The following is a 14,400-nucleotide window of genomic DNA, read 5'->3' as shown; positions in this document are numbered from 1 at the left end:
GTGGGCAATAGGAAGTTAGGTAGGTTTTCACTGGAGTGACATAACAAGGTAAATAATTACTGTATTTGCAAAGTCTGACAGATCCACCAAAATTCGAGAAGATCCTTAGGTCAGGACAGGCACATGAAAAGATGTATCATGAAGCTCCTGAGCCCTAAAGTAAAATTACTAACCTCTCCTTCCACCTACCAAGCACCACTTATAACACCATATCCTCTTATGAAGAAGAGAGGCCAAAGCCTTAGCGATACTGCAACCCCTGCAGCCCTACAAACATGGGCCTCAAAGCTCTAGTTGATCACAAGCTCACTGCACTTGGAGCTATTTCTTATAGGTTGATTTACAAATACCCTATTAGAACTTTTTTGAATTTATGTCCTATTTTTGTAGTAACTTTGCCCCAGTGATGACATTACAGCAGAGATCTGAGACTCGTCATGACTCAGTGGTTACGGGGAGAGAAGTGTTGTGCGCTTAATATTTACCTGGTTTGGCTCCTTATGTCACGGTTCCTTTACCTATGAACGTCAGCAGCACCTTGAACAAATATTTCCACTCTGCTAGCTCCTTCCACGCTGACACACTCTTAACTCTCTTCACTCTTCAATTAATATGCTCTTCCAAATATTTGACATTGCCACATAGCATAGCCCGTGACTTTTATATCACCTCATATGCCATATAAATATAACCAGCACCGACTGCTACTTTATCAGATTAAACACAGGACTTGAGATTTACAACAGAACGTAATGCAACAGAGAAATTCCAAAAATATCTTCACTTTGCTAACATTTAATGCCCTTCTTCCCTGTCCTACATCTCCATGCACGTCTTCCCTGTCCTACATCTCCAATGATTTCTTCCCTGCCCTATATCTCCATGCACTTCTTCCCTGTTCTACATCTCCATGCACGTCTTCCCTGTCCTACATCTCCATGCACGTCTTCCTTGTCCTACATCTCCATGCACGTCTTCCCTGTCCTACATCTCCAATGATTTCTTCCCTGCCCTATATCTCCATGCACTTCTTCCCTATTCTACATCTCCATGCACTTCTTCCCTGTTCTACATCTCCATGCACGTCTTCCCTGTCCTACATCTCCATGCACTTTTTCCATGTCCTACATCTCCATGCATTTCTTCCCTGTCCTACATATCCATACACTTTTTCCCTGTCCTACATCTCCATTGATTTCTTCCCTGTCATATATCTCCATGCACTTCTTCCCTATTCTACATCTCCATGCACTTCTACCCAGTCCTACTTATCCATGCACTTCTTCCCTGTCCTACATATCCATGCAGTTCTTCTCTGTCCTATATCATCATGCACTTCTTCTGTCCTACATCTCCATCCACGTCTTCCCTGTCCTACATCTCCATGCACTTCTTCCCTGTCCTACATCTCCATGCACTTCTTCTGTCCTACATCTCCATGCACTTCTTCCCTGTCCTACATCTCCATGCACTTCTTCCCTGTCCTACATCTCCATGCACTTCTTCCCTGTCCTACATCTCCATGCACTTCTTCCCTGTCCTACATCTCCATGCACTTCTTCCCTGTCCTACATCTCCATGCACATCTTCCCTGTCCTCATCTCCATGCACTTCTTCCCTATTCTACATCTCCATGCACTTCTACCCAGTCCTACTTATCCATGCACTTCTTCCCTGTTCTACATCTCCATGCACTTCTTCTCTGTCCTACATCTCCATGCACTTCTTCCCTGTCCTACATCTCCATGCACATCTTCCCTGTCCTACATATCCATGCACATCTTCCCTGTCCTCATCTCCATGCACTTCTTCCCTATTCTACATCTCCATGCACTTCTACCCAGTCCTACTTATCCATGCACTTCTTCCCTGTCCTACATATCCATGCAGTTCTTCTCTGTCCTATATCATCATGCACTTCTTCTGTCCTACATCTCCATCCACGTCTTCCCTGTCCTACATCTCCATGCACTTCTTCCCTGTCCTACATCTCCATGCACTTCTTCTGTCCTACATCTCTATCCACGTCTTCCCTGTCCTACATCTCCATGCACTTCTTCCCTGTCCTACATCTCCATGCACTTCTTCCCTGTCCTACATCTCCATGCACTTCTTCCCTGTCCTACATCTCCATGCACTTCTTCCCTGTTCTACATCTCCATGCACTTCTTCACTGTCCTACATATCCATGCACTTCTTCCCTGTCCTACATCTCCATGCACTTCTTCTCTGTCCTACATCTCCATGCACTTCTTCCCTGTCCTACATCTCCATGCACATCTTCCCTGTCCTCATCTCCATGCACTTCTTCCTTGTCCTACATCTCCATGTGCTTCTTCCCTGGCGTACATATCCATTCACTTCTTCCATGTCCTACATCTCCATGCACTTCTTCCCTGTCCTACATCTCCATGCACTTCTTCTCTGTCCTACATATCCATGCACTTCTTCCCTGTCCTACATTTCCATGCACTTTTTCTCTGTCCTACATCTCCATTCACTTGTTCTCTTTCCTACATCTCCATACACTTCTTCCCTGTCCTACATCTCCATGCACTTCTGCTCTGTCCTACATCTCCATGCACTTCTTCCCTGTCCTCATCTCCATGCATCTTCCCTGTCCTACATATCAATGCACGTCTTCCCTGTCCTCATCTCCATGCACTTCTTCCGTGTCCTACATCTCCATGTGCTTCTTTTCTGTCCTACATCTCCATGCACTTCTTCCCTGGCGTACATATCCATTCACTTCTTCCCTGTCCTACATCTCCATGCACTTCTTCCCTGTCCTCATCTCCATGCACTTCTTCCTTGTCCTACATCTTCATGTGCTTCTTCCCTGGCGTACATATCCATTCACTTCTTCCATGTCCTACATCTCCATGCACTTCTTCCCTGTCCTACATCTCCATGCACTTTTTCTCTGTCCTACATCTCCATTCACTTGTTCTCTTTCCTACATCTCCATACACTTCTTCCCTGTCCTACATCTCCATGCACTTCTTCTCTGTCCTACATCTCCATGCACTTCTTCCCTGTCCTCATCTCCATGCATCTTCCCTGTCCTACATATCAATGCACGTCTTCCCTGTCCTCATCTCCATGCACTTCTTCCGTGTCCTACATCTCCATGTGCTTCTTTTCTGTCCTACATCTCCATGCACTTCTTCCCTGGCGTACATATCCATTCACTTCTTCCCTGTCCTCATCTCCATGCATCTTCCCTGTCCTACATATCAATGCACGTCTTCCCTGTCCTCATCTCCATGCACTTCTTCCTTGTCCTACATCTCCATGTGCTTCTTTTCTGTCCTACATCTCCATGCACTTCTTCCCTGGCGTACATATCCATTCACTTCTTCCCTGTCCTACATCTCCATGCACTTCTTCCCTGTCCTACATCTCCATGCACTTCTTCTCTGTCCTACATCTCCATTCACTTGTTCTCTTTCCTACATCTCCATACACTTCTTCCCTGTCCTACATCTCCATGCACTTCTTCCCTGTCCTCATCTCCATGCACTTCTTCCTTGTCCTACATCTTCATGCACTTGTTCTCTGTCCTACATCTCTATACACTTCTTCCCTGTCCTACATCTCCATGCATTTCTTCCCTTTCCTACATATCCATGCACGTCTTCCCTGTCCTCATCTCCATGCGCTTCTTCCCTGTCCTACATCTCCATGCACTTCTTCCCTGTCCTACATCTCCATGCACCATATCTAATCTGCCCTATTGGAGGAATTTATCACATTATTATTTTTTCTGATGATCCTGCTTCATAAATATAATGGCATTATTTCACTGCTACTAGAAATACTGTTGACACAAACCCACAAGCAATGGTGAATAATGTAATTGTGTGTAAGAACTGAGATTTTTTTTTTGCTTATCAGAGTTGGTTTCCATACTTTAGTTGCACATTTCTAATTAATGATTTTGTATACAGAGAATATAGGAGGTGTATGGTAGGTAGAGGATATATAAAGTACTGTATATAGAGAATGTACAGTACTGCTTAGGAGTTTGAACGCTCTTATTTATACAATGATTTTCGTTGTTCTTTTTAGAACATAGATTCAGACTCAAGCCTTATAACTAGTTGGGTGCTCACAACCCACCAAGGTGAGAGTTATCACGCATATCTTTCTATAGTATTACCCTGATAAGACCCTATTTGATCTTTGTCTCCTCTCCAGTTTCTTAGATTGTGCCATAGTCTGGCATCATATCTTTTTGCTTAGCAAGATTAACCAACCCGCACCACATAACAACTGCAAAGTGAAAATGATTCTTCGTTATTCTGAATATTTAGTTTTGGAGTTTTAAAAGGATCCTGTCCATGCTGTCCAAATCACAGGCTGCATGAAACAGATCCCAGTTGCACCACTTCAGAGAAATCACAGCTTGAAAACGCCAGCCGGAGACTGTAGTCAGGCGCGGACTGGCCCATAGGGGAACAGGGAAATCACCCAGTGGGACCCTATGCAGATCTCTGTACGGGCAGCACTTGGCATAAGTCACTTGATGGCTGGAGATCAGTGCCTCACAAGCTCAATTAGGAACTCATTTAGGAATTTCTGCACTCGGTTCTTTTAAAGTCTTATTTGGACATCAGAGATTTTTGACTCTGTGCTGTCTGTGCTTCCCATTGACAGCACATGGTCACAATATACTTTTTGTGGATCAATATTTCACATTTGTTCCAATATGCAGACTAACTCATCCATTCAAATCAATTCTTTAGTGGAAAAAGAAACAAACAGCAAATCGACGGCATCCACGTTTTAAACGTTTTCACCAAGGAGATGTTTCGGTAACCCCTCTTTATTTTTAGCCTAAGAGAAAAACTAATAACACATGGATAAAAAAAGATGGACATGAGGAGTGCAAGGGGAAGAAAAAAGGATAATCACATACGGTAGATGTTTTTATGCAGACACAAAACAAACAGGAACGTATGTATAAAACCTTTTTTTTATTTTTACTGGATAACAGATTAAAAGTTAATTGATGACAGAACTGCTTAAACAGTGAAACACTGCGATCTGTCAGCAACAAAATAACTCACTGAATCACCAGTGTCCAAGATGTTCTACTGAACCTCACATTAAGAGTTGTCTGTAAATTGTTATTGTCCAGAGGACCACAGCTACCAGCATTTCATACATTTTGTAAAAATATTTATGTGAAAAATATCATTGGGTTTTGTTCTTAACTTAGAAATAGTAGATTGACATGGAGTGGTAGCTTGTGCTGTGTATAAGGACCAGGGTAGGAGATGTGAAGAACAGCTACCTCTTTATACAAGTAACGTGCGGTTAGGTAATGTTTGGGCAGATAAAAGGTGAATGCAGAAGTATGGGAGATATGGGAAAGGAAGAAAAGTCAATTAGGAGAGAGCAAGACTGGGAGGAAGACCAAAATAATCTCTGCTTTTCTCATTTTGAACTCACTTTGCTGCTGATGGTGGTCATTTACAAGTTAGCCACACTATAAATTTTGTCCTACGGCCCCAAGATGAACTTGTTACACCACTGTAACTTGTGTTGTGTCCAAATCAAAGCAAACATATTATCATTCACAAGTTTCAACAAATGCTGTTCACTATATCAATAAAAGGGGTAGTCCAACATATAAGACTTAGGACCATAGGTGTTGTGAATTCTGTGGTCAAGCTCCCTCCTGTGGTCATGAGTGGTACTTCGGCTGGTTCTGTCTATGAGCTTCCTCTGGTGGATGTGAGTGGGGCTGCGGCTTCTGAGTTTCCTTCCTCAACTGACGAGGTTAAGTCGTTAGGTGCTGCTCTATTTAACTCCACCTAGTTCTTTTTTCCTTGCCTCCAGTCAATGTTCCAGTATTGGTCTTGCTCTCTCCTGGATCGTTCTTGTGGCCTGTCTGCCCTGCATAAGCTAAGTTTTGCTGGTGTTACTTTTGTTTGCTATTTTTTCTGTCCAGCTTGCTGTATTGGTTTTTCTTGCTTGCTGGAAGCTCTGAGACGCAGAGGGAGCACCTCCGTACCGTTAGTCGGTGCGGAGGGTCTTTTTGCGCCCTCTGCGTGGTTGTTTGTAGGTTTTTGTGCTGACCGCAAAGCTATCTTTCCTATCCTCGGTCTATTCAGTAAGTAGGGCCTCACTTTGCTAAAATCTATTTCATCTCTGTGTTTGTATTTTCATCTTTACTCACAGTCATTATATGTGGGGGGCTGCCTTTTCCTTTGGGGAATTTCTCTGAGGCAAGGTAGGCTTATTTTTCTATCTTCAGGGCTAGCTAGTTTCTCAGGCTGTGCCCGAGGCGCCTAGGTCTGGTCAGGAGCGCTCCACGGCTACCTCTAGTGTGGTATGATAGGATTAGGGATTGCGGTCAGCAGAGTTCCCACGTGTCAGAGCTCGTCCTATGTTATAAGTAACTATCAGGTCACTTTGTGTGCTCTTAACCACTAGGTCCATTGTGGTTCTGAATCACCAGTTCATAACACATAGGATAGGTGATTAATATAATTGGGGGTCTGACAACCGGCACCTCCATCAAGCATTTTCTTATAAACATTGATACTTGAAGTGCCAAGCTTCCTAATACCACTGCAAGATGTGTGGCCTGGACCGTCAGAACATGTTATAAGTACATAGGGAAATAAGAACCAGATTACTATGGCCCAGATGTAAGGGTTTGTCTATAGTTGTATAAATAAAGCCAAATCATCATATAATATATCAATATTATTTACTTGCTGTCATTGAGAAAATTTCTCCATTGTGTCAGTCCGATGGTTTCCATGGACTCATTGACTTGTATGGTGGAGTGTGAACCAAATATCAGATCAAACTCGGGCATGGTGCACTTTATTTAACAGACCGACTAGGTCCAAAGGAGAAATCAGACATGTATACGGCCCCATAGAATAACATTGGTCCGAGTGTGATACGATGTTTTGCCAGACCAAAAATATGGCCATCCGCACAAGGCGATAGACTGATAAATTACAAGAAATCCTAATTGAGCAGCTCTAGTTCAGCTTCCAAAAATGGTTTCATTTTACAGACTGCAATCAGAGATGTGGAAATTGTTAGAAGCATTTTATTAAGTTGTGATCTACAAAATATGTGATCAATTATTTAGAAATGTCCTATGTCAGGTTCTTGACACGTGTTCATAGAGTAGACGATAATGGAGGGGGAGAAAAAACTAGGTTAAATGAAGAAATACCTGTAGTTTGGCTATCCTGTAAGTAAAGGGTGGTATATAATCATGTGATGAGTTTATAGAATAACCTCTATCATTAGAAATCACAGAACTGGGTCAAAACTTGATAAATTATATGATACTATATATTTAGGAATGTGTGTTACGTATGTGCACATGCCAAACAGAAAGTCATCACAGGAATTATTTAAACATATATGAATCAATAAAACTCAGCTACAGCCGGGAAGAAGCAGAATAAAGTATGTCAGGGGGTATTGTACATTATTGTTCCACATTAAAAAGAAGCACACGCATCAAAGTTGTTATCCTCTTATTCTATTGCAGTCGTCATATTATATAGCACTGTGCACTTACTATTGCTCATTTTGCCTTTCTACCCAGCTAATTCCTCTCTTTTCCATTAGGTCTATCAAAAAAACACTAGGGAGAAAATATCGCAGACAAATCAAAATGATCTTTATCAGATTGTGCTAATCTGCTCTATGATTTTTAAATCAATGTGCAGCTGCTGCGGATCCACGGGCTGTCATACCGATGGGAATGAAGATAAGGACAATTTGGGGACATCCTTCGCTGCCGTGTATAGAAGATGTCTATTTTCAAAGGTTTAGTTAACTTGCGGTTTTATTCAACGCGTTTTGAAGCCACATATGCTTCTTCTTCAGGACGACAACCAAAAATCAAAAAAATGATGTGGTTGTCTTCCTGAAGAAGTATCTGTCACTTTGAAACCGCATGTTAAATAAACCTTTGAAAATAGACGTCTTCTATACACGGCAGCGTGGGAGATACTCACAAATTCTCTTTATCTTCATTCCCATTAGGTGTAGGACATCATGAGATTAAAAAGTGACTAGCAAGAGCGCAGGAGTGGCATAGCTGTGACATATCAGAGAGGCAGTGGCCTCAGTAGGCAATATGTGACCTCTGCAATCAGCAGTGGACTGGAGCGATCATGTCCTGATAAAGCATGTTACAGATTCAGTATATGGGGGGAGAAGTGGTATGGTGGTTGATGAAAAGGTAAAAATGGGATTTTTTAAATTAAGCTATCACAATTAAAATGTTTTTTTTGTAAAGTCTAAAAAATCCCTTTAAGAGTGGGAATCTAATTTTACATGAGTGATAACTAGTATTCGTGAGTGATAATCTGTAAATCTTTGCTATTACTACCTATGGAATGAGGTGTGTCTCTATTGTTGCAAATTGAGTTTCAGTTAGAGGGTTATTCCCAAGATTGCAAGTTATCCCCTGTCCATTGGAAAGGAAATACCTTACCGATCACTGGAGGTCTGCCTGCTGGGACCCTCAGTGAGCCCGATAGAGGAGCAGAGCACTGTACTCGACTACTTCTCTCAGTTTCTTAGATAATGAATGGAGCAGAAGTCGGACATGGGCATGTCCGATTCATTCAAAACGGGGTCTACACTGGATTCCAGTGTTCATGAGATTATAGGGGGTCCCAGATATCAATAAATTACCCCTAATCTATAGATAGTTTATTATTTTTAGGAATACCCTTTTAACAAAGCCTTTGGCCTTATGCACACAACTTATCTGATCCATATATCTGCTCAGACTTGATCTTCAGATGCCTCTAGCTTCATACAGAGACACACTTAAGGCCCCTTCACATTAAGCGACGCTGCAGCGATACCGACAACGATCCGGATCGCTGCAGCGTCGCTGTTTGGTCGCTGGAGAGCTGTCACACAGACCGCTCTCCAGCGACCAACGATGCCGGTAACCAGGGTAAACATCGGGTAACTAAGTGCAGGGCCGCGCTTAGTAACCCGATGTTTACACTGGTTACCATCCTAAAAGTAAAAAAAACAAACACTACATACTTACCTAACGCTGTCTGTCCTCGGCGCTCAGCTTCTCTGCACTCCTCCTGTACTGGCTGTGAGCACAGCGGCCGGAAAGCAGAGCGGTGACGTCACCGCTCTGCTTTCCGGCTGACCGACGCTCACAGCCAGTACAGGAGGAGTGCAGAGCACAGCGCCGGGGACAGACAGCGGTAGGTAAGTATGTAGTGTTTGTTTTTTTTACTTTTAGGATGGTAACCAGGGTAAACATCGGGTTACTAAGCGCGGCCCTGCGCTTAGTTACCCGATGTTTACCCTGGTTACCAGTGAAGACATCGCTGGATCGGTGTCACACACGCCGATCCAGCGATGTCAGCAGGAGATCCAGCGACGAAATAAAGTTCTGGACTTTGTTCAGCGACCAACGATCTCCCAGCAGGGGCCTGATCATTGGTCGCTGTCACACATAGCGATTTCCTTAACGATATCGTTGCAACGTCACCAAAAGCAACGATATCGTTAACGATATCGTTATGTGTGAAGGTACCTTTAGGTTAGGGGAAATAAGGTCCCACCTCCACTACACCTCCGGACCTTGGGTCATATCGAGCTGTACCGGTCTGATACAGCATTTCTGTGTAGTGCCAGAAAATGAAAATCCATGTCCAACACCAATATCTCATCAACCTCTATCTATGTCTCCCTCATGGACAATGTAAAAACATTTTTTGCCTTCTTATCCCTGTAGGCTAACTCAGTATGATGATCCTTGAAAATAAATAATCATATATGAGCTTACTGTACTTGTCAGAGGTGGTCAGTGAGAAATTGAGGCTAAATGGAATCTGGCATATTGAATATTCAGTCTGATCGGTCAAAAGAACGTTACCGTGCAGATTCATATACGGTATATAGATTTGTGGGAAAATATTCAGGTTCATGGTGGTCAGTGATTGAGAGCTGTGTCTGTGCATGCTTACACAGAACTGTCTATCACTTATGAGAACCGCCCACTGGACCCAAACCCAGAATGAGCATAGATTTCAAAGGGGTTGCACATTACTTCTATATTGATGGCCCAGCCTTAGCATAGGTTATCAATATCTGATCACTGGAAGAGCAAGATGATCAGCTGTGCCAGTGGCAGCCGGATGTGCTTGGTTGTGGAGCCTCACAGCTCTATCAACGGTCTAGTGGCCACAGCTGGGTACTGCAAATTCGTCCCCTTATTCAAATCAATAGAGGGCGGATGTGCAGTACCCGGCCCTGGCCACTATGCAGTTGATGGAACTCTGTAATTCCACTCCACAATTGAGCATACTTAGCTGCTGCCGGCATCGAGAACAGCTGATCGGTGGGGGTGCCGGGTGTTACACCCTTACTGATCAGATATTGATGACCTATCCTAAGGATAGGCCATCTATATTAAAGTCCCGTACAACCCCTTTAAATGAGTAAAATGCAGGCTCTTCTGATTTGCTTTTCACAAAACTATATATCAGTTTGCTCATATCCTGTTGTCTAACATGGTGCAGGTAGATTAGACACCAGGAGGTTCCCTTTAGTTGCTGTTTCATATTAGCTTTTAGTATTAAGGAAAATACAGCGTATCCGGAAAGATACCATTACAACGTACATTGTTCTCGGAAACAATTCTTTTTTTAAAGCACATTGCCCAGTGAATAAAAAAAAAAGTTTCAAGTTTCAGACATTACTGGCATATCAATCATATGCTGTGTAGAAATGTCACCACAACATGATCTGACATGAACGAATAATCTGTTGCATTCTTGGAAAACAAATCATAATTGTACTTTCCTGATATAGACCAAACCAAAGCACATAATGAAGGTGTAGCTGTGGTACAATGAAGGATAACAATTAGCAAATACGCGTCTTATTATGACGACCGATTATCCAGGGACACTAAATCTCACGGCAAACATTTCAATGGCCACAGAAAACATACATACCCATCTGATCCCTTGTATGCTGCTGGCAATGACCTCCGTTTTCTGGTCCACTTGAATCTCGTAGGAAGCACTCCTGAAAAAATGCATCTTGCTCCTGTGCCTCATGTCACATAAATGTAAAATCTGATGTGGAACCAACGAGACCCCCGTGGTCAAGTCAATCATGAGACAATCGCCTTATTTCCCTGTCTTCAGTATGCCAGCACCTTAATGTTCCTCCAAATCCTTGAAGCCTCCACGTTGACTTATTTAAATGTTGTTTTCTTTGGACGGAAAATTGAATTTGACACAGCTAAACCAATAGGATTAGGTTAAAATAACATGTATAAGGAGTGGAATGTTAGTTCCTGGAGGGTGCAGAAGATATCTGATCATCTTCATGCAAGGTGGACATGGCATGCCAAAAGTTCACATCCAACGGAGAAGGTTTTGTAAGTAGTAAATGACAGAAATTATATTACTGTTGCCTTGAAGATGGGTTTAGTTATAAGTTCCTGTTGTACATTTTTTGGAGATTGTGTTCAGAAATTCCATCTTCTTCCCAAAGTTCTGATATAGAGTCTGGACTCAACCCTCATGGAATCTGTTCCTCAAACTTGTCAACCAGGTCTTGAAGTGTCTCTCTTCCCTTAGCACAGGAGCTGTCTTATGTGAAGATGCCCTAAAACATAAAATGTTAAACCTGTTGTAAGACTTCTCTTTCCATAAACATATAGATGACTCCGTAAGGCTTAGGTTTAGGTCTACATGATTTAACTCTTTCACTTTCCAGATTAACTACAGTTTGTTGCTATACAAACTTCTTAAAAGCGTGCACCTACCACAACAAAGCCTGGGGCACCTGTATAGAAGCAGTCAGGCAGGTTACCAGAGAAGTAATCGGTCTCTTCTGTAGGAACAGGTGTGAAATGTTCTTGGTCCCTTATGTCCAGGTAATGACATTCAGTCCGAGGAGAGCTGGTGTGACAATGAGAGCAGTGGAGAGGAAGCAGTGTCTGGTGCTCAGCTCACTGCTACAACCACACAAACACTTGGCAAGTCACCTAAGACTCTGAGAAGACATGAACACTCCCAAGAAAGCAGAAAAAAGGAGGGACATGAGCTGGGAGGGAGATAAAGCACAAGTGCTGGGGAATGGAGGCAGATTGTGGGAGGTAGAAGATAAAAAAGCAGAAGCCACACTGAGACTGTGCTCTAAGGAATAGAAATGGTTTTATCAATGTCATTGCTGTTCAACCAGAATATAAAATAGAAGGTTTCATTTATGATTTATGTTGCAAAGCAGAATTAGGATAATGGCCCTAAGGACTCGTTCAGAGGTGCGTTTTTCATATTCATATATATATATATATATAATAGAAAAAAATGGAACAGCACAAATCCTATACTTATCTTCGGGTGCAAAGCCCAGACAACCCGTCCACCGATTACCAGTCCATATGCATTCAAAAAAGAGGGCAGCACTCCATATTCTGTGAGATAATGTGTAGGTGTTTATTCAAGCCCACATCTCCTTGCAACGTTTCGGCTCCAAATGAGCCTTTCTCAAGCTGAGAAAGGCTCATTTGGAGCCGAAACATTGCAAGGAGATGTGGGCTTGAATAAACACCTACACATTATCTCACAGAATATGGAGTGCTGCCCTCTTTTTTGAATGTATATATATATATATATATATATATATATATATATATATATATATATATATATATATATATATATTTTGTTGTTTTCTTTTTTTTTTCTTTTTCAGCTGGCCAAACATCAGTGTGAAAAAAAAGTCACAGCATGCAGTAATCTCTCCCGTATTTCGGATGGGACTCGTCTATTCAAGTCTATGGCTGTGTGCACACGATGCGGATTTGCTGCGGATCCGCAGCGGATTTTTCCACGCAGAAACGCTGCAGATCCGCACTGTGATTTACAGTACAATGTAAATCAATGGGTAAAAAAAACAATTGTGCACATGGTGCGGAAAAATCAGTGCGGAATTGCTGAAGATTTAAAAGCAGTGCATGTCACTTCTTTTGTGCGGATCTGCAGCGTTTCTGCACCCCTCCTTGATAGAAATCCGCAGTGGCAAAAACTGCTCAAAATCTGCATCAATTCCGCGGCAAATCCGCACAAAATTTGCATAAAAACCGCAGCTGCGGATTCTGCCAGGAGACGCAGATTCTGTGCAGACAATTCTGCACCACATTTCCTACGTGTGCACATATCCTATAGGTGTGAAAAAAATAAGATCCCATATGGATGCATCTGATTTTTATGGATACATTGCAATTATCAGCATAAGAAACAGTTTTGCTGAACGAATGCCACACAAATGACACATGGATGGCGATAAAGGTGAAAAATTGTCCGATTTTTTTCTGGATGTATTTATTTTTATTTTTATATGTACATGTGAGCAGATAGATCAAGAGCCCCAGAGGAGAAAATACTGATAATATAACTGCAATCCAGGCAGCCTATCTTGTTATTTCCACAGATTACTGCAGCTTCAGTGAAGGAGCGGACTGCAGATTTGTCAAGGTGCAAAAAATAAGCAAAATTTAAAACGCCAAGCTGAAAAAATAATAATCCAAATGATTTGTTGATCCCTGACCAAATCCATTTAAAGTACAAATGACCAGATAGAAATAGTTTTTGGACATTGGAGAAAAAAGACTCTTCTTTCTGGAGAAAGACAATTATCCTTGAAACAGTAGAAGAAACAAGAAAAAGAAGGTGAATAAAAATATTGGATTCTACAGATGTTGGAAATAACAAACATACCATGGAGTACTATAATGACCCAAAAGAAGAAATTATATTCTAAAGATATACAGTGCCTTGAAAAAGTATTCATACACCATGTATATTTCCACATTTTTTCATGTTACATCCACAAACTTAAATGTAATTTATTGGGATTTAATGTGATATACCAACACAAAGTAGCAATTATTTGTGAAGTGTAAAGTAAATGATACAGAATTTTATAAATATTTTAAAAATAATCTAAATCTATAATCTGCATTTCTAATCAGCCCCCTGTAGTCTGATACTCCTAGATAAAATCCTGATTGATCACTTGCCTCCAGAAGTCACATAATACACAAATTGAGGGCACCTGAGTGTAATTTATTCTCAGTATAACAGTTGTTCTGTGAAGGCCTTGGAGGTTTATTTGAGAACATTAGAGATCAAACAGCATCATGAAAAGTAACACACCAGACAGGTCAGGGAAAAAGTGTAAAGCGGGGTTCGGAGCGTTCAGCTACATAGAAATACATGCAGCCGCATGCTACGGTCCCGAGTGTCGGCTGCAGTGCCGGGTATTTATGTGAGAGACTCGTGTGAGTTTCTCGCATCACACTCGCAAGTGTGACCAGGCCTAAAATGGAGATTCAACTGTGCAGAGATCTGG

General features: G+C 42.0%; 1 protein-coding gene across 1 annotated transcript in view; it reads right to left on the bottom strand.

Annotated features, from left to right (window-relative positions):
• RAPGEF3 (Rap guanine nucleotide exchange factor 3) overlaps nt 1-12,040 on the bottom strand; it is a 158,440-nt gene extending 146,400 nt beyond the window's left edge. Inside the window, exons 1-2 of the mRNA XM_069758690.1 lie at nt 11,810-12,040; nt 10,989-11,649 (exon numbers count right to left, since the gene is read on the bottom strand). Of these exons, the coding sequence (XP_069614791.1) occupies nt 10,989-11,153 (165 nt within the window). The 5' untranslated portion in view covers nt 11,154-11,649; nt 11,810-12,040. The remainder of the gene's footprint in view (nt 1-10,988; nt 11,650-11,809) is intronic.
• Nucleotides 12,041-14,400: the final 2,360 nt, after the last annotated feature.

Source organism: Ranitomeya imitator, chromosome 3, assembly GCF_032444005.1.
Source record: "Ranitomeya imitator isolate aRanImi1 chromosome 3, aRanImi1.pri, whole genome shotgun sequence".
Lineage (NCBI taxonomy): Eukaryota > Metazoa > Chordata > Amphibia > Anura > Dendrobatidae > Ranitomeya > Ranitomeya imitator.
This window is presented reverse-complemented; position numbering and strand designations above follow the sequence as displayed.